Here is a 21,422-nt window from a genome sequence, read left to right as displayed (position 1 = left end):
ATGCAACTTGCCGGCGGTGATCCAGACTTTGGAGTTTACTACGAATCAATGAGGGATCGGCAATAATTCTGCAAGCTGGCCTTTCAATGGAGTCCAAAGCTCCAAGGTGAGATTTGGCGGAACCCGCCCAAAGATGGCTACAGTTAGTGTTAGTTAGTATATTCAACTAACTTAAAAAAGTGTGAGTGTTTTACAAAACCAATTTTTGGATTTGTATGCAATATCTAAGCTTTTTAAGAAATGTTATATATTATATATTAATTAATTTCTTTTTTAGGAAGTTAGGAATTTATTCGCAATTGCAAAACATTATTTCAAATCTCTCAACTACTTTGAAGACAACAATAGTAATAAAATTATAAATAATTTGAAATATAGGTAAAACTGCATGAATGTGAAAATAAAACTCTTAAATATATTGCATCATTTTATTTTAATAGAAAACTTATATTTACAATCTAGTCTATAAGAGAACATGAATATTTACAAATGAGAAAATTATTACAATTACATGGTATTATTTTTAAATAAATTACAATACATATGTAATCTAGATACATATTAGTATCCTGTTTTTATGAATAAGTTGTCGCAAGTAGGCAGCAATTTGTTACACTATTAAAGAAACAAGCTTATTTGAATATTTACCATATAGGTTAATTCGGCCTAATCATGTGTCATATCAATTTACAACTTGGTAACGTTGACACAAATTTCATTTCGTTATTACAAACATCAAGAGAATATAAGCAATTAATTTTCAAGGAAAATTAGTCCTTTTTCCCGGACGGAGCAGGCCGCTTCATGCCTCCATACAATTTATAGGCAATACAGAAAATATACTATTTACAAACGATACAAAATATAAAAAGAAAAATGTCACTGAACACAGAAAAACGATCAAATGTTTTTCTTATTGTTATCTTATTGTTTTTTTTATTATTTCCACAAATGAAAAAAAAAAAGATCGCTGAAGGATTTACATAGAACAAGGAAAAACATTGTGCGTACGATGTCAACGGTGTGTGCATAAAACATAACGTATAACTTTAAATTAACAGTAGGAGAACATTTAGATTTAAAATTCTGTCTGCGTAGATTACAATTAATTTTAATCCTTAAGTATAAAGCATTTAGGTCACTAATTGCTTGGACGCGATGGTCTGTTTCGCGTATTCGGTGTCAACGAGCCCGCGACACACGAGCGAGAATTCGTGCACCGACTCCAGTAATTTACGCTTGCTGGTTTTTTCCCTGCAATGAGAAAAGATTAATTTAACAAATAAACAAAAGGTATTATTACAGTAAAGTTATATTTATATTTTTATTGTTAATATAAAATGTACCACAATTAACCGTAACAAAAAGTGCCTGAACCCAAATTCCTGTTATAAGGAGGAATTTAAATTCCAACACGTTATAATTAGTTTAAGTTATGTTTTGTAGACCATTAATAAAAAAAGTATTGATTAGTTTCCTTCAAATGATCTATTAAATTTAGGGCTAATTTTTCAATTCGTGGTTAAAATTTATTCGTCGAATAACGTATTAAACTGCCATTTAAGGGCCGATTTTTCAATGCTTGGATAAAACTTATTCGTCGAATAATGTATAAAACTACCATTTTAAAAACGTATTCTAATTGCCCGTATTTGGCAGTTTACATGACATTTTAATATTATCGTGTAATACTTTATTGGACGGATAAGTTTTATCCAAGCATTGAAAAATCGGTCCTAAAAAATGTATTCTTATTGCCCGTATTTGACAGTTTACAGGTGACATTTTAATATTATCGTAATACTTTATTGGACGGGTAAGTTTTATCCAAGGATTGAAAAATCGGCCCTTAAGTAAAAAAAAATATCAAATGAAAGTATGTATGCACTTTTTATCTTGATGAGATATCCGACATCGATACGACAGGTATCCGACACCGCCACGACAGGTACACGACACCGATACGACAGGTAGACGACACCGATACGACAGGTACACGACACCGATACGACAGGTAGACGACACCGCCACGACAGGTACACGACACCGCCACGACAGGTAGACGACACTGATACGACAGGTACACGACACCGACACGACAGGTACACGACACCGCCACGACAGGTAGACGACACTGATACGACAGGTACACGACACCGATACGACAGGTAGACGACACCGCCACGACAGGTACAGGACCGGGCCGAGCTGGGGCTGTCGCCGACTTTTCGCGGGGGTTGTGCGATCACAAGCACTGTATGGGTGTCCAATATGGGCAGATAAGCTGCTGACGCGCAATACAGTCGTACTGCGGCGGTCACAACGAGTGGTGGCCATAAGAGTGGCTAGGGCGTATCGCACCGTCTCCTATGATGCGGTTTGCGTCATTGCCGGGACTGCACCTTGGCATCTTGAAGCCGCTGCCCTCTCACAAGTTTACTGGCGAAGAGCGGAGGCAAGAGCGAAGGACGAGGGCCTCACCTCCGAAATGCTGTTGGAATGGAAACGAGAAGCTCGCGACGCGGTGTTTCGCCGATGGCGTCGGGAACTGGACTCGTCTTGCGTGGGGGCATGGACATTGAACGCTGTCAGCCCGGTACTCAGGGAATGGGTGGACAGGCAGTGGGGTCCGCTCAGCTACCGACTGGTGCAGGTGTTGTCTGGCCACGGGTGCTTCGGCAACTACCTGCACAGGATAGGCCGTGAGCCGGCTCCCGCCTGCCATCATTGCAGCAGCCTACAAGATTCGGCTTCACACACCCTTGCAGACTGTCCAGCTTGGACAGACGAACGTGAGTCCCTCCGGAGCCTGCTGGGAGCAGACACCCAGCTGTCTCTGCAGACTCTTGTGGAGACCATGGTCTCCTCCGACGATGACCGCGCATGGAAGATCGTCGCCACTTTCTGTGCGACGGTAATGAAGAGAAAGGAGGACGCAGAGAGGGCCCGGGAAAACGACCCAGGGGCGGATCCTCTGCGTCGACGCAGACCCGGCAGGCGCAGGCGTCTATATGACCAGCGCCAGCCATAAAACAACCTAGAGAAAAAAACGCGCGGGAGGTTTCCGTAGATACGCGCATACTGTAGCTATGCCCGCGGCAAGGAAACCGGATCCCCCGCGACGTAAGGTGGATAGGCCCGGAATGGAACGGCGATATTGTTTAATATCGGCGCCCATTACACGCTCCCGGGCCTCGGAGGGTCGCCATGACGCGGCAGCCGCCACACAGACGGCGGGGGTACAAGGCCTGGCTGTTAACCCCCGTCGCTCAGGGTGATAGACGGCCACCGTTGGGTTTTAGTGGGTATGGCTTCGCAGCGAGTCCCACATACCCCCTTGGACAGTACAACTGCCGAGGGGGATGCGTAAAGGCATTTCCCAACGTTAAAAAAAAAAAAAAAAAAAAAAAAAGGTATCCGATACCGCCACAGTATTTACACACGTATGCGTCTTTTAAAATTTTCACCTATACGCTTTGCGTTAAGGCTTTTACAAAGTGTACAAATAGTTCACACACATTCCTGAGTAGTGGTAGTTTCATTCAGTGTACTGTCAAATGTCAATAAACTTTGCTTCAAGTGGGCCGCAATAGCTTCAAGAAAGTATCTAGAACATTCCCCACCTGAGCACGGCATCAATGAAGCGGTGCTTGTGCGCCGGCGTGGCGTGGTGCGTGGGGAAGTCGGGCGCCGTGAGCGCCGCGCGCAGCCACGTGCCCAGCTCGCCGGAGCCCCACGCGGCGCGGTTCAGTGCGAGCAGTAGTTCCGCTAGGGGCTCCATCTGGTTGCGGGGACTCGCACCGCCTGGGAAAAAATAATTTAGTTTATTTTAAAACACAATTCTGAAGAAATAAAGTAGAAAAAAACTGTATCTAAAACCTAATAAGACGCGATGTGGTGATTTAAACTGGCAATGTTTATTGAAGCAGTGTAACATACCGATACACCGCAGCGCAGCATACGTGAGCTCTGGGGCTGCGTCTCGTAACGCACGCGGTTTTCGCGCAGCCAGCGCGCTGAGAAACAGGCACGATGAGCGCGCTGCGTGTACTTCCCACACACGCACGCACCCGCAAGCTACGGACACATAAAATTTTAAGTGTAGTGTATACCAGAGGCGGCTCGTGACAACATTGTATGGGTGTTCACTTGAAATAAAACAACGAAAATACAATAGCGTTAGCAGGATAATTTATTACAAAAAAATGAGCACCATTACACCACCATTATAAATCCATACTAATATTATAAATGCGAAAGTAACTCTGTCTGTCTGTCTGTTACTCTACTGCGCCTAAACTACTGAACCAATTTGTTTTTTTTTATGTCAGAGCAAGCAAAGGAGCAGGTGAGCCACCTGATGTTAAGTGGTCACCACCGCCCATAAACACTTGTAACACTAGAAGTGTAACAGGTGCTTTGCCGGCCTTTTATGGACAAATAAAGGCCCCAATGTCGTAGTTGTTCGGGAACACCGCAGGTGGCAGATCGTTCCACAGTTTCACGGTACGCGGAAGGAAGTTGCGGGTTTACTTTAATCAGTCGTAAAAATTTCCAATTTTAGGAAGATAATGATTTTAACAATAGTTAGGGAAATTTCGATTGACAGAAAAATTATGATGTCAGGAAAAATTTCTATAAGTCAGGAAAATTTCCATAAGTCGGGAAAATTTCTATAAGCTGGGAAATTTCCATAAGAAAGGAAAATTCTATACGCCTGGAAATTTTCTATAAACAAGGAAAATTTCTATACGTCAGGAAAATTTCTATAAGTCAGGAAAATTTATATACATCGGGAAAATTTATATAGATGAGGAAAATTTGTATAAGTCAGGAAAATATTTATAAGCCACGAAAATTTCCATACGAAAGGAAAATTTATATACGTCAGAAAAAATTTATATAAGCCAGGAAAATTTCTATACGTTCGGAAAAACTCTATAAGCCTGGAAAATTTCTATACGTGAGGAAAATTTCTCTTTGTCGCAAAAATTTCAATAAGACAGGAAAAATCCATAAGTCCGGAAAATTTCTATACGCTAGGAAAATTTCTATACGTGAGGAAAATTTCTGTGCCGCAAAATTATATAGATATGGAAAATTTGTATAAGCCAGAAAGATAGTTTATAAGCCAGAAAAAATTCTATAAGCCAGGAAAATTTCCATAAGTCCGGAAAAATTTCTATACGTCAGGAAAATTTTTGTAAGCCAGGAAAATTTTTATAAGCCAGGAAAATTTCTATACGTCAGGAAAATACTACTGAAATTTCATATTAACACATAGGGTAGGTTTTTATCCCGGAAATCCCACGGGAACGGGATCTATGCGGGTTTTCCTTGGAAAACGCGGGCGAAGCCGCGGTCGGAAAACTTTTGTCTATATAAACACTAAAAATTATAAAGTATTTCAAGACGAATTCAATTATTATTTAGCAAAATTATATAGATATGAAAAATTTGTATAAGCCAGAAAAAATTCAATACGCCAGGAAAATTTCCATGAGAAAGGAAAATTTAAGACAGGAAAATTTCCATAAGTCCGGAAAATTTCTATACGTCAGGAAAATTTTTATAAGCCAGGAAAATTTCTATACGTCAGGAAAAATTCTATAAGCCAGGAAAATTTCTATACGTCAGGAAAATTTCTATGCGTCGGGAAAATTTCTATAAGCCAGCAACATTTCTTTAAGGCAGGAAAATTTCTATACGTCAGGTAAATTTCTATACGCCAGGAAAATTTCGATAAGATAGGAAAATTTCGATAAGCCACGAAAATTTCTATACGTCAGGAAAATACTACTGAACCGAATGAACACATATATTAAGTGTGCTAAATTTCATTGTAACAGGGTAGGTTTTATCCCGGAAATCCCACGGGAACGGGAACTATGCGGGTTTTCCTTTGAAAACGCGGGCGAAACCGCGGGCGGAAATCTAGTGTTTATTTATTTGGAGAATACACAGGTACAATTACAAAAATGATAGCATAGCATTATCGGAACATTAGGTAAAACGGTAGTGTCTATATAAACACTAAAAATTATAAAGTATTTCAAGACGAATTCAATTATTATTTAGCAAAATTAGAAAATCCCCGAATGAGAATTCGCGAGCGTATTCATAGTGTTTGTATATAATATAGGAGTGGCAACGTCGCGCGCAATGCTGCTGTCATGCGATGTGCAACGTCGCTTGAGAGCGGCGCTCCGAAAATGGCTATTTTTCCATAGTAAATCTTTTGTTGCACGCGCAGGACTGTGGCGAAATTTCTCATTCACTCTTATTGGATTTCGTATGTAGGGAGTGTACTGAATGTTGTTTCATAGGAGCGCAATCGAGAGCGCTCCGTAAGCTCCTTTTCGCGCGTTACTTATTAAATGATCAAGAGTGTAAGAGTGTAAGAGTATTTTATTTGTAATGTGTAAAGGTACTTATTTTATTGATATTAGTATTGGAGTTTTTTACGATAGATTTTAAATAATGAGCAGGTATAACTAAATTATTTATGGGAGTTCACTGCACCAGCGCTCCTGACGACGAGAACGACTCTGGTGTATACAAGGTAGAAGATTTAAATTTAAATATGTTATAAAAGTATTGCTAATGATTGTACCCAATTATATGATTGATACAATGTGCCACGTGTAACCCTCTTGTAAATATTTATCGTATTTAATCAAGTTTTATTGTAATAAATGAATACTTGAGATATCGTTATTTTATTTTGTCTTCTGATAATACAAATACAATTACTCTCACAGTAAATTCGCGTCTAATGCACTATAAAATAGATTCTATTACAACTGACGATATTCTCCATATAAAAAGAAAAGAATGAAAGTGAAAAATATCGAAATGAAAAACGTTGTAAAACAAGATGATGTAAAATAAGATGAGAGTGATGAGGCGAAGCCCAACTCACCAAGCTGAACGAGATCCGGCACAACAGTCTCTAACGCATCAATGAAATGCGGCTTCTTCCTCGTCATCATATGCAGCATTGTAAATAACGCTTCAACTAAATCCGGTTTCTGGAACTTGGGCGGTGTTGTGTTCGTCAATTGACTCTGTGCCAGTGAGCGAGCTGTCGCACAAACCGCGGATAGTAACACTTCCTTCACTTGCTCGCATTCCTCACCCACCATTAGAACTAGCTGGAAATAAAAAAAAATGTGTGCGTGTACTAGAGTACACACGTAAGAAGTGAAACTTCTCTATGACCTTAAAAATGTCGCGAGTATGGCGTAACGCAAAAATGTCACGCGTACGGCGTAACGCAAAAATGTCACGCGTACGGCGTAACGCAAAAATGTTTCACTTAAAAAATTTTTTTTTGTGTATTTATGCGTTTTTTTTTGTAATAAGTATTATTAATGCGAAAGTGTTGTTTGAGTGTCTTTATTTCATGTCGCAATGCGAATTAATAGTATTTTTTATTACTCTAGTACACGCATACATTTTTTTTTTGTATCTAGAGATAGTAATGAATTTAAAGGGAGTAAAAGGAAATTCATACATTCCCATGGTAACAATTTATTTTGTCAATACACATGTGTAGACATTTTTTTATAAGGACAATAATTTAAAAACAAAACAGACACCATTACATGATTACATATATAAAAGATACAAATAGATAGCCGAGTGTTGTTTTTATTACAAGTTGCCACGGCTTGTTATTTGTTTTGTATGCAGATGTAGTTTTTATTGTTATAAATTACATATAAAGAAATATTGAAATTGAAAACTTACAAGTTTTACAACATCCAAGCCAATAGGACAGGGCTTCGTGTTGAAGGCTGTGATAGTGAGCTGCGAGATCTGGTCTATAAAAGGCACACAGTCGCCCATCATTGTGGACACTGTTTGCTTCAGAACTAAAAACATCGGCTGAAAAAATAAAAACAAATAAATTTCAATGTATTGTACAATCCGCTTTTAGGTAAATCCTAGCAAGAGATATAGGTTCTTGACCTTGCCAAAAATTTATTCGTAATAACTGTCCAATTCGTTAACAGCTAACATATTTTTGTAACATTTTTGAACTAAGTTTGGCAAGAGACACACCATATTTTAATGGTATCATTGCATGTTCTTAAAACTCGCTATCTATTGCGTACGTTGTAGCGACATCTTCGCGCACGCAAAAAACGTGCAAAATCAGTAGATGACAGCGCAGTGGATGTAATTTTTTGTTCGAATCACACAGTTGCGCACACGTCTGTGTACACAAATGTAGTGTTATAATAAAGCAGGAAATTGGTCAATTTTTTGTGTAGAATTTTAAAGAGGGTTGTGTGTATGGTATCGAAAGTCCCACCATCTCCATTAGGTCGGCCGTACACGGCCTACTGGAGCAGTTAACGGCTGAACGACATACACGGACTGCTGGAGCGGTCGGTCGTTGACGGCTCGAAGCGGTCGCGACTGCTCGAGCAGGCCGTATACGGCAGTGAATGAATGTCTATAGTTCACCGCGCGGTCGCGGTCAAGCAGTCGACTGCTTGAAGCGGTCCGTGTACGGCCGCCCTTAATCACTAATAGTTGGACCGTATAGCTAGTGGCCCGCTCACCTCCACCAGGCGCGGCACGTGCGGCATGGCGGCGAGCGCGGGCAGCAGCGCGCGCAGCAGCTGCGCGGCGAGCGGCGGCTGGCAGCTCAGCCCCGCCATCAGCGCCGCGCCGCACTCCGCCGTATCTATACTACTAGTGGCCCGCTCACCTCCACCAGGCGCGGCACGTGCGGCATGGCGGCGAGCGCGGGCAGCAGCGCGCGCAGCAGCTGCGCGGCGAGCGGCGGCTGGCAGCTCAGCCCCGCCATCAGCGCCGCGCCGCACTCTGCCGCCACCGTGCCGCCGCTCTCCGTTTGGGACTGCAAATAAAGCATCGACGATTTTTTTTAATATTTTTTTTAATTTACCCATTTAACCTCGCTTTTAATAAAAAAAAATGCGTTTGTAATTTTGAAGGTTGCTGTCATTTTTGCTGTAATATTATGTACCTGCATGGCGATCTGCGTGGCGATGTGTTGCGCGAGGCGGGTGAGCAGCGGCAGGGCGGTGCGCGGGTCGCTGGCCGCCAGCGCCGCGCCGGCCGCGCTCGTCAGCTGCCGCCGCACCCACGCGTCCGACGTGCCCTCCGCGCTCTGACATACCATATTATTTTCATTTATTTAATGTTATTTAACGAAGGAAATATGTTACGATCGCACTGAGCATCGTTGTGTATTCTTGCGTTGTTAAAAATATTTTGTAATTATGCCTGTGATAGAAATATCCCACATATGACACAGAAAGATAGTAATAAATATAATTAATATAACAATCGAATTAATGCGTCCGTAACATATGCTCGCGCTAATGACATTATATTCCTCGCCTGCCTGTACCAAATAATATTTCTTTCTAATGTACAAAATTAACAAAGATGAATGATATTATAAATGCGAAAGTAACTCTGTCTGTCTGTTACTCAATCACGCCTTAACTACTGAACCAATTTGCATGAAATTTGGTATAGAGCACGTTCTAGCGAGATATACCTGAGAAAGGACATAGGCTACTTTTTACCCCGGGACATAGGATAGGTTTTATCCCGGTAATCCCCCGGGAACAGGAACTATGCGGGTTTTTCTTTGACTTTTCGGGCAAAGCCGCGAGTGGAAAGCTAGTTAATAATAATTCCATAATTCCAGGGCCCTGGTGAAAGCGCCCAACGACCGGGCGAGTTTATACGTTCGCTAGCTATGCAGATACTGAGCCATTCTGCGCACGCGCGGCCTGTGGATAGAGAGCATAGCGTACGGGATGTGGGTGGGAATAGGTGAGTGTTTTTTTTTTATGTCAGAGCAAGCAAAGGAGCAGTTGGGCCACCTGATGTTAAGTGGTCACCACCGCCCATAAACACTTGTAACACTAGAAGTGTTACAGGTGCTTTGCCGGCCTTTTATGGACAAATAAGCTCTTATCTTGAAGGCCCCAATGTCGCAGTTGTTCGGGAACACCGCAGGTTGCAGATCGTTCCACAGTTTCACCGTACGCGGAAGGAAGTTGCGGGTTTACTTTAATCAGTCGTAAAAATTTCCAATTTTAGGAAGATAATGATTTTAATAATAGTTAGGGAAATTTCGACTGACAGAAAAAATACGATGTCAGGAAAAATTTCTATAAGTCAGGAAAATTTCCATAAGTCGGGAAAATTTCTATAAGCTGGGAAATTTCCATAAGAAAGGAAAATTTCTATACGCCAGGAAATTTTCTATACACAAGGAAAATTTCTATACGTCAGGAAAATTTCTATAAGTCAGGAAAATTTCTATACGTCAGGAAAATGTCTATACGCCAGGAAAATTTCTATACGTCAAGAAAATTTATATAAGCCAGGAAAATTTCTATACGTGAGGAAAATTTCTCTTTGCCGCAAAAATTTCTATGTCAGGAAAAATCCATAAGTCCGAAAAATTTCTATACGCCAGGAAAATTTCTATAAACAAGGAAAATTTCTATACGTGAGGAAAATTTCTCTGCCGCAAAATTATATAGATATGGAAAATTTGTATAAGCCAGAAAAATGTTTATAAGCCATAAAAAATTCTATACGCCAGGAAAATTTCCATAAGTCCGGAAAATTTCTATACGTAAGGAAAATTTTTATAAGCCAGGAAAATTTCTATACGTCAGGAAAAACTCTATAAGCCAGGAAAATTTCTATACGTGAGGAAAAATTCTCTTTGCCGCAAAAATTTCTATAAGTCAGGAAAAATCCATAAGTCCGGAAAATTTCTATACGCCAGGAAAATTTCTATAAACAAGGAAAATTTCTATACGTGAGGAAAATTTCTCTGCCGCAAAATTATATAGATATGGAAAATTTGTATAAGCCCGAAAAATGTTTATAAGCCAGAAAAAATTCTATAGGCCAGGAAAATTTCCATTAATCCGGAAAATTTCTATACGTCAGGAAAATTTTTATAAGCCAGGAAAATTTCTATACGCCATGAAAAATTCTATAAGCCAGGAAAATTTCTATACGTCAGGAAAATTTCTATGCGTCGGGAAAATTTCTATAAGCCAGGAAAATTTCTATACGTTAGGAAAATACTACTGAAATTTCATTGTAACACATAGGTTTTATCCCGGAAATCCCACGGGAACGGGAACTATGCGGGTTTTGAAACACTAAAAATTATAAAGTATTTCAAAACGAATTCAATTATTATTTAGCAAAATTATACATATAGATATGAAAAATTTGTATAAGCCAGAAAAATGTTTATAAGCGAGGAAAAATTGTATACGCCAGGAAAATTTCAATGAGAAAGGAAAATTTAAGACAGGAAAATTTCCATAAGTCCGGAAAATTTCTATACGTCAGGAAAATTTTTATAAGGCAGGAAAATTTCTATACGTCAGGAAAAATTCTATAAGCCAGGAAAATTTCTATACGTCAGGAAAATTTCTATACGTCGGGAAAATTTCTATACGCCAGCAAAATTTTTATAAGGCAGGGAAATTTCTATACGTCAGGAAAATTTCTATACGCCAGGAAAATTTCGATAAGCCAGGAAAATTTTTATACGTCAGGAAAAATTCTATAAGCCAGGAAAATTTCTATACGTCAGGAAAATTTCTATGCGTCGGGAAAATTTCTATACGCCAGCAAAATTTCTATAAGGCAGGGAAATTTCCATACGTCAGGAAAATTTCTATACGCCAGGAAAATTTCGATAAGCCAGGAAAATTTCTATACGTCAGGAAAATACTACTGAACCGAATGAACACATATATTATGTGTGCTAAATTTCATTGTAACACATATAGGGTAGGTTTTATCTATATAGTTTTATCCCGGAAATCCCACGGGAACGGGAACTATGCGGGTTTTCCTTTGAAAACGCGGGCGAAGCCGCGGGCGGAAATCTAGTGTATAAAATAAAATGTCAACGCTTTTTAACACGTCTTTATTAGCTTCACTCGTATATTTCTAAGTTTGTATGTAACCGACATGTTTTTTTAACGATTTTCACTTATATTTTAAACGGACAGTTATTTCAAACTTTTTTATCAATATAATAATTTCTTGCGATTTTTTGAAGTCTTTGATTTTTTGAAGTGAAAACTTCTTTAGCGGCGTTGAGCACTTTTTCTGTAATGGGTATAAAATCTTAAACTCGCGTCAGGACACGTGACCTGATTGAAAGAGCGTAAGACGGATGGATATCAAACATGCTCAACGTTAATAATCAAGTTTTCACTTCTGCCGGCACTCCCGGAGTGCAACCCGTCTTTTTTAACTGCATTAATATTTATTACAGAATCTGATTAATATCTTCACATACAGTCATTATTATTACATAAATATAGATATTACAATCGCACATACCAGCGCGGCCTGCACGATATCATGCACGAGCGCCGCAGCGGGCGCGGCGCATTCGCACGCGAGGCGGCGCAGCGCGAGCGCGGCGGCCACCGGGCTGCGGGCCAGCGCCGCGCCCGCCGCGCGCACGCACTGCATGCCGAGCGGCTCCGAGCCCGCCACGCGATCCGCCGCTTCTGCTTCCAGCCAGCATATCCACGATGCGTATGTGCCTGTAGACAGATGTGGTGTGAACGGATTGAGACGTAAATAGCGCATTGTATAGTACGAATGGACAAATTATAGTGAGTGGCATATACAGGGTGTCCCAAAAAGTATGGATGAACTGAAGCCAGGAGGTAGAGGACCTAGAGGGCTATCCGAATCACCCCCATGTATGTTATGCGATTTTTCGTAGTTTCGGAGTTATGACTCTTTTTTCAATTTTTCACTTATCGCCGAGTACGATGAGATTTTGACTCATGGTGACGTCAATTATTGCGGTAGATGCTTGATTTTTTTGTGTGCTAAGCTGAAAGATAGGCCAATTCAGTATGGTAACATTTACTGTCGTAAGATCTTTGAATGGAATAAAAAAAAGAATTAAATGCCAAGAAAGATAAAATCACCCAGTAAGTTCACAACTTCAAGGGCCCGTAAAAAAATAAAATCACATAAAAAAAGTTTTCCGTTTGGCTTTTAAAAACTTGCTCTATCCATCAGGTAGCTATCCTAAAAATTTAATTTTATTATTCAGAAGGCTTCAATCGAAAAATTGAAATCTAAATGTGGTAAGTGCAAAAATTTAATTAACATGATGATTAATAAAAACAAATTAAAACCAATAACAAGGTGTTTAATTACCAGAAATTTTTAAAATAACCCCGCTGTTGGTCAATGCAAGTGCGACATCACCGTAAAAAGTGGTATTTTAAATGTCTGAATGCCCTTATATCATTTTTAATGGTTTCTTTTGCTACTATGAATTTCGGGGTTATTTCGTCCAAATTGTGGCTTTCTCTCGTTTTTGTAGTATTCCCTCGGAAAAAAATCAATGGGATTTATGTCTGGGGACCGTGTAGGCCAGGCTTTAAGGCAGGCGTCACCGACGCATGCGCAGGCTGCAACGACCAATCCATCTTTCAGGGTATCTTTGCTCTTTAGCCTGGCCTACACGGTCCCCAGACATAAATCCCATTGATTTTTTTCCGAGGGAATACTACCTACATAAACGAGAGAAAGCCACAATTTGGACGAAATAACCCCGAAATTCATAGTAGCAAAAGAAACCATTAAAAATGATAAAAGGGCATTCAGACATTTAAAATACCACTTTTTACGGTGATGTCGCACTTGCATTGACCAACAGCGGGGTTATTTTAAAAAATTCTGGTAATTAAACACCTTGTTATTGGTTTTAATTTGTTTTTATTAATCATCATGTTAATTAAATTTTTGCACTTACCACATTTAGATTTCAATTTTTCGATTGAAGCCTTCTGAATAATAAAATTAAATTTTTAGGGTAGCTACCTGATGGATAGAGCAAGTTTTTAAAAGCCAAACGGAAAACTTTTTTTATGTGATTTTATTTTTTTACGGGCCCTTGAAGTTGTGAACTTACTGGGTGATTTTATCTTTCTTGGCATTTAATTCTTTTTTTTATTCCATTCAAAGATCTTACGACAGTAAATGTTACCATACTGAATTGGCCTATCTTTCAGCTTAGCACACAAAAAAAATCAAGCATCTACCGCAATAATTGACGTCACCATGAGTCAAAATCTCATCGTACTCGGCGATAAGTGAAAAATTGAAAAAAGAATCATAACTCCGAAACTACGAAAAATCGCATAACATACATGGGGGTGATTTGGATAGCCCTCTAGGTCCTCTACCTCCTGGCTTCAGTTCATCCATACTTTTTGGGACACCCTGTATTATCCAGATTGGATAAGAACGTAAATGCCGCGTTATATAGACTGAATGGACAATTAAAAATGTAAGTAGTGGGGATCGAATGGGTATCTCGACAATTATTAAATTATTATTAATATCGAAACAAAAAATAAATTTAATAGACTACTATCAGCAAATTGTAGTAATTCTTTTAAACCTAATGACAAGTAGAAGAAAACGAAATGATGCAATAAAATTGGATAACTTACTCTAAAAACAATTCCATTGAAATCGTTCCAATTTTAACAAATTCCGTTCGATAGCACTGTTGATAAATAGTTAATACAGATAAATCATCTCTTCTCGTACGTACCGATACAATCCAACGCAGTATCGAGCGTGCGTTGGTCCGTCGTGTCGCCCACCAAGCGCACCGCATGCCGCAACATGGCGGGCAGCGAGGCGGGCGCGTTGACATGGCGCGCCACGTCAGCGAGCGCCGCGAAGGCGTGCAGCACGGCCTCGCGCCGCCCCTCCGTGTGCGCGCCCGTGAACGCGCGCTCCACCACCTCCCAGCACCACTCGCCGAGCACCGCGTAGCAGTACATCTAGTCACGAGATTCATACATTTTACTAAAAAAAGACGGGTTGCACTCCGGGAGTGCCGGCAGAAGTGAAAACTTGTTTATTAACGTTGAGCATGTTTGATATCCATCCGTCTTACGCTTTTTCGATCAGGTCACGTGTCCTGACGCGAGTTTAAGATTTTATACCCAACGCCGCTAAAAAAGTTTTCACTTCAAATTTTTTCTTTTTTTCATATTCGCTTATTAGCAAGCGAGATCGAGATAAAGCGTTTCCATATTTTTATAAAAAAGATGTAAAGTGTTTGATTGGTTGAAAACGCTAACAGGAAATGGTTCTTTGAATTGAAATATTATTTTTGTGTTGGCTAGTCCGTTTATGAAGGAGAGCTAAATAACAGCATACAACAGATAAGAGTAGAAAAGCCATGACAATTTTTCTTTTTAAACTATTGAGAGCAGAATAAATTGCATGAATTAGATAGTGCTAATTTATAAGTGTGCGGGTGAGAATTATCTATACTAATATTATAAAGCTGAAGAGTTTGTTTGTTTGTTTGTTTGAACGCGCTAATCTCGGGAACTACTGGTCCGATTTGAAAAAAAATTTCGGTGTTAGATAGCCCATTTATCGAGGAAGGCTATAGGCTGTATATCATCACGCTAAGACTAGCAGGAGTGGAGCCACGGGGGTGAAACCACGCGAAGCAGCTAGTAAGATCATAAATGTATTAATTAAAGGCATATCATACTTACAATTGCATCTCCAACATCCTGTCGATAGCACCTCATGAGTTCTAGATCATCCTGCGATAGGTCTGAGTCTGGTGGCATTTCAGACTTTGTTATTAAAGTCACAAGTAGCTGCGAAAAGACATCTCGCCATATCGGTTGCATTTTCTCTGTGCCATCTGTCACATTCAGTATTTCATCCTGTAAAAATTAATATGTACCTTTATGTATCAGAAGTATATTTTTATTAATAAATAAATCATTTTATCATAAATTTATCGCAAACGTGGTATAATAATAACTTTATAAGAAACAATATTATTTTTCATCAATCAATTTCTAAAACGGAACATAAAATGGTTTCTCCAAAAAAAATCGACTTTCAAATAAATCATAGTGGGACATCAACATTAATAAGTGCAATATTGAACCTGCAAAGTGTACCAGAAGCCAAACAGCAGGTTCGATCTTGTTTCATGCAGCGGGTAGTAGCCCGGCGACGCCTGCGCAGCGAGCAGCAGCTGCAGTAGGAGTTTGCCCCCCGCGCCGGCCTCCGCCCCCGCACTGCTGCCTTCGCCCCCAGCCTCGGTGCCCTCTTGCACCATTTGCACTAACGTCCCGGAGTGACATTCAGCTACGGCGACGCAACATGTGATCAAGGCGCACAGCAATTCCTATAAAAAAAAATATGCACTGAAAGAGACGAAAATATTATTGAAAATTTTTAATGCTGTTAAAATTATTTAGATCAAGTTACTTATTTTATATTCAATCACACCAGAGCGGCTATTCTATCATAAACTCATATTTAATTATTATTATCAATCAGTATGCAAATTCGAATATTAAACAAATATAAATCTACTAAATAAGAGCAGTGAGAGCGCGGCCTGCTGGTGGCGGTACGCGTCATCGAACATTCTAGAACGTTCCACACGCACCTCAATTACCGAAACAGCAATGCACGCGCGGCTCGTTGGTGGCGGTACGCGTCACTGAACCTTCTAGAACATTCCACACCCTCCACTCATAGAACCTTCTAGAACGCACACGTACCTCATTAACCGAGTCGGGCACGTTGTACTCCGCCATAACAGGCGCTACGAAGCTCGCTAGATCAGATAGCAATGCACGCGCAGCCCGCTGGTGGCGGTGCGCGTCTCCGTGCGTGCCCGCTACTCGTACCGCTGAAAGGCACGCTTCGCACGCTTCTAGAGCCGACCCGCTCACGACGCCGTTGCTCCTGTTGGTATAAAATAAAGCTATAACAAAGAAACTTAAAAAAAAACCTATCGAGTTTTGTTTTGGTAGTGTTTGGTAGAGTAAAGCGAACAACTTTTTTTAATCTAAATTCTATGAATACAATTTTTATATACTTGTAAAGTTGTAACAGTTTGATTTGTAAATTTTTGAATTCTAGTTTAAAACCTTCATAAGAATACTTGATAAATATTAATCTTAAGATTTTTTATTAAATCATCAAAATAAGTCTTTACATACATTATGAAATGTTACAAAATCTATACTTCCAAACTAATGCACATATAGATAACCCTTACACATAGGAAGTAATTAGGAAAGCCAATAACACCTGCGGTGTTCCCGAACAACTACGACATTGGGGCCTTCAAGAAAAGAGCTTATTTGTCCATAAAAGGCCGGCAAAGCACCTGTAACACTTAGAAGTGTTACAGGTGTTTATGGGTGGTGGTGACCACTTAACATCAGGTGGCCCACCTGCCCCTTTGCTTGCTCTGTCATAAAAAAAAAGAAAAAAAAAAGCCAATAACACTGAACAATTATGAAATTCAAAATGGTGACATGGAATAGACCAATAGACAGACATAGCATCACATTAAACCAAAGACATTACAGAAAGTTGAATAAATTGGGACACTATTCACTTACACATACAAAACATGAACAGCTGTTTGGAGAGCTCTTAACATAGGAGTTCTGTCTGTGAATGAGATTGGTGAATCCGTAGATTCATCGCTACCTAGCGAGAGCCAGCTAGCTGCACATGATGCTGCCAATGTCCATGAGTTTATAGTTTCTTCGCTCGGTGGACTGTTACTGTAATCACTGTAATTGAGAACATATAATAAATAAGCTGTTTTGATTGGTAGTCGTCACGTTTTATAAACACAAAAAGTTATATTTATTGAACATACAATTAAAATAAAAATAGGCAAATGTACCCCAATTCAATAAAAATCACATGTCAATGATAAGGCCTAAAATACGTATGATACCTGTGTACGGGGTTGTAGGTTATGTACGAAGATTTTACAACCTGTATACATTATAAAATTACTTTTGAACAAAAAAAAAACAGAATACTAACTTAAAGACTGTCTGCAGTATCCTCAACATATCATCCATCACCATAGAACAAGCTTGATGTAGTGCGGCACGATTTTTGCTCCTTAGTGATGTTCCCATTGTCATACTGTTGTACTAAAAACATTTAGATTATGTTTATTGTTTATACACTTTTATATAATACTATATTCATTTATGAAATATTTTTGAAGTGGCACGTGTTTTAGGCACGTTGAGAGTAAAATTTCAAGGTCACGTGATGGCAATACTGTCATGTCATGGAGTAAGGTGACGATTATGGTATCTTCGCATCTTACCAAAGAAGTTTCACTTCTGACACCTGCCCTTTTTATACTTTGACTGAATCAAATACACTATGTAATAAATTACATAATATTAATTAAATTATAAATCTAAAAGCAGCATTTTTATTCATTATTATAAAATATTATAAACTCACTTCTTCTGGTATTACAGTAAGAACTTCTAGAAGCAAGGAGGAATTCTGTGTGGATGATAACGGAACTAGTGTACTAGGAAGATCCTCCGAACCTCTCTGGAGAATGAAAGCTGCCAACTAAAATGGAAAATGTAACATTACAGATTAATAAATTGAAAAATAGCATACAGTCAATAGTCTACATTATGTCATATAGGTACTTACACTTATACATAAGCGATTTGTTACAATTTTTGGCCCATTAGCATAAGTAATAACAGATTGAAGTAATTTATTTTTCAACTCTTCATAGCTTTCAGATGGCAATTCATTCCAACAACGAAGAATCTTTGTATGCAATGTAGTAGCTGCAAAAAACTGAATCTCTGTTCCCTGTAATAAGCAGATGGAGTAGTTTTAGAATACTGGAAATAACTGTGGAAGTGGATAGACAGTTTAAGAACAGCCATAGCCTGAACTTAAACAGCCGTACAAATAAAAACTTGCTTATTCAAACCTTATGCAATGCATAGATATGATAAGAATAAATAAAGAATAAGGATGTCATAATTTCTTACAAATAAATTTGGAATAACGTCGATGTATCTATGCTCACGCTATGCAATAGGCGCGAAGCGGCAACGTCGCAATTCATTCACAAAATTATGAAAAACATTGAAATTGTCTACGGCTAAGTGACATATCACACTAGCGGATTGCGAGCGGTTTCAAAGCGGAGCGGGTGCGCAACGAATACGTTGCGGGCGCGCAACGAACACGCCGCGGTTGCGCAGCGAATTCGTTTCGGACGCGTGGCAGATGCGCAACGTTTACGTCGCAGTCATGTACACTCATTAACAAAATGGAATCCGTGCTGGTTGTTACTTAAAACTTGTGATAGTATAATGATTATGAGATCATTATTTTTTACGAGTTTCATAACATGTTAATGTTTAGGGTATTTTTTTATCCATTAAATCTTGGTCGAAATGCAATCAGATAACTTAATTGCTCATAAAGAAAGTTCATTAGTGAAATAAATGTTAAAGCTCCTTAACTAAAACAGGTCTATCTTATTATTAGGTAAATAGGTAGCAGTGAGTAGAAAATTTTATCAAGCAACCAGCAACTCACTAGTCCTAGTAATTCAATTTTATAGCACCTTTTTTAACAACTCCAGTTGTTACTATTACATCTTTAGTTAAGTAAGTGCATTTCCACAGTACGGTTAAAAAATTGAGTGCTACAGAAACGATGGAAATATTGAATGGAAGTTAGGCAAGGCGGAAGAGCTGGCTTTTGTGCGAGAGTATACAAAATGGCGTCGACGCTTCTATTCGCAGCGAAATCGTTGCGCGTCCGCGACGTGTTCGCTGCGCATCCGCGGCGTGTTCGTTGCGCGCCCGCAACGTATTCGTTGCGCACCCGCTCCGCTTTGAAACCGCTCGCAATCGATCGATATGTCACTAAGCCTTGGTGCTGTCATTTTGCTGACGCTCGTTTGACTTCGTCGAATTTGTTGTGAAGTTTCATCATACGATGTTCTGTTTATTTATTTTTTAAATATTTATTGGAAATAATTTAAATATATCATTAAATATGCAAGCAAATGATAGTTAACGCTATCCAATATCTGGAGAACAGAAGATAAACCCACCTTGAGATAGAGAGTTGCCAAATAACTGCTACTCAAAACATACAACTCCAGGCTTAGAAGATTTATATTTTCAACGAAAGTGTATATTATTGTGATAAGTTTAGAAATAAGTTTTATGTATGTATGGTTTGGCGCATGTTGTAAATAAATAAATCATTATAAATATCAAAAGGGTTTTTCATAATTTCGTATATTTTGACATTTCATACAAAATTTTCCATTTCAATAGGTACGTAATGAAATTATTAATTTGCTCAAGTTTTCCTACTTCTCGTATTACTCTCATTGCTATTATCTCAAATTGCTTCTTAACCCATTGACCACCGTAAGGCCCGATCGGGGCGCGACACAATAGATTTTCTATTGTGTCTGTGATTCCGAGGACTGATGGATTAAACTTGTAAAACACAGCACAATGTACTAAAAGATATGTTATAACTCGGTTATGTCAGACTTATACTAGGGTGGTAGCCGTAATAAGGACGGAATAGCATTAGTATGAATACTTATTACGAAGTTATACTAGGTTACATTTATTTCGTGTTTATTTGTATGATTTTTTCTTATTCTTAGTTTATTCTTTGCATAAAATGTTATAACTCGTTTATTTGTACGGCTGAAAGTGTTTAATCAAAAGAATTAAGTAGAAAAGATACATTAATAAAATAAGCAAGGAAACATCTCACTTTAATTATTGTCTTTGATGTAATCAATTACCTTGGTAGGTTGTAGGAGATCCCATACAAAATTCCAGGCTTCAGGAACCCTTTGCGCAGCAGTCAACCAAGTATGAGCTTTTGCTCGTTCTGCTTGCTCGCCGTTGTAAAATACGGACACCGCATATTCTAAATTCTGCGTTGTGTACTCCATCGCTACAACGACGAGTAAAATTTATCCACACAAGAACATAGCATTCAAGAATACAATTAATACCACCACGCTTTTGCTGTTCGGATAATCATGAATATATGGTGAACGGTGGTAAATAATTTAATAAATGATTTTAATTTTTTAAGTTGAAGAAATCTCAATATTATTGATAGGTAGGTACCCGCTGATTAACGTCAATTGTCAAAGACTTAAAAATGAAAATGACAGATAAATTAAATATGACAATGACGCGTGGTCGTGTTACCTTAATCCCATAATAATAAACCTAATTTCCTTGTTAATTTCTAAATATGTTATTAAAAAATATATATATTTAACTTTTATACGTACAAATATGGAGATTCATAATTGCATAAGATTATCCTTGTGGTGATTTTTATTAGAAGTGAACAAAATTAATTGAATAGATATACCGGTTTGTATACTGATATTTGATATTTCGGACGTATTATATTAATTAATGAAAGGGAAGAAGAGAAGTAATGCAGTACAAAGAGTAGTGAAATGCTACGTATGTAATTGTTACGCATTAATACTC

General features: G+C 38.8%; 1 protein-coding gene across 1 annotated transcript; it reads right to left on the bottom strand.

The window, feature by feature from the left end:
• Positions 1-414: 414 nt before the first annotated feature.
• Positions 415-21,056, bottom strand: cdm (importin-13-like protein cdm). Its single transcript, XM_090107177.1, has 17 exons — positions 20,711-21,056; positions 18,562-18,729; positions 18,358-18,474; positions 17,920-18,032; positions 17,481-17,657; positions 16,629-16,815; positions 16,004-16,246; positions 15,597-15,773; positions 14,630-14,864; positions 12,382-12,590; positions 9,002-9,145; positions 8,723-8,872; positions 7,753-7,890; positions 6,923-7,154; positions 3,940-4,077; positions 3,624-3,804; positions 415-1,254 (listed from the first exon to the last, which is right to left on the bottom strand). Exons 1-17 carry the CDS (start codon positions 20,861-20,863, stop codon positions 1,134-1,136), a joined length of 2,883 nt encoding a protein of 960 aa, XP_089963303.1. The 5' UTR covers positions 20,864-21,056; the 3' UTR covers positions 415-1,133.
• Between the last annotated feature and the right edge of the window lie 366 nt (positions 21,057-21,422).

The sequence above is a fragment of the Colias eurytheme genome, chromosome 11, assembly GCF_061535395.1.
Source record: "Colias eurytheme isolate Ceu_HAF_F1 chromosome 11, ilColEury1 Martin Lab GWU primary, whole genome shotgun sequence".
In the NCBI taxonomy this organism is placed as follows: domain Eukaryota; kingdom Metazoa; phylum Arthropoda; class Insecta; order Lepidoptera; family Pieridae; genus Colias; species Colias eurytheme.
Note: the sequence above shows the minus strand (reverse complement) of the source record. Positions and strands in the feature narration are given on the sequence as shown.

Coding starts and splice junctions, on each gene's coding strand:
- cdm (XM_090107177.1), bottom strand. CDS start 20,863: ATGGAGTACACAACGCAGAATTTAGAATATGCGGTGTCCGTATTTTAC. Junction 15,774..16,003: donor GCTTCTGGTACACTTTGCAG/GTTCAATATTGC, acceptor TAATTTTTACAG/GATGAAATACTGAATGTGAC. Junction 7,891..8,722: donor ACGTGCCGCGCCTGGTGGAG/GTGAGCGGGCCA, acceptor TTATTTTTTCAG/CCGATGTTTTTAGTTCTGAA.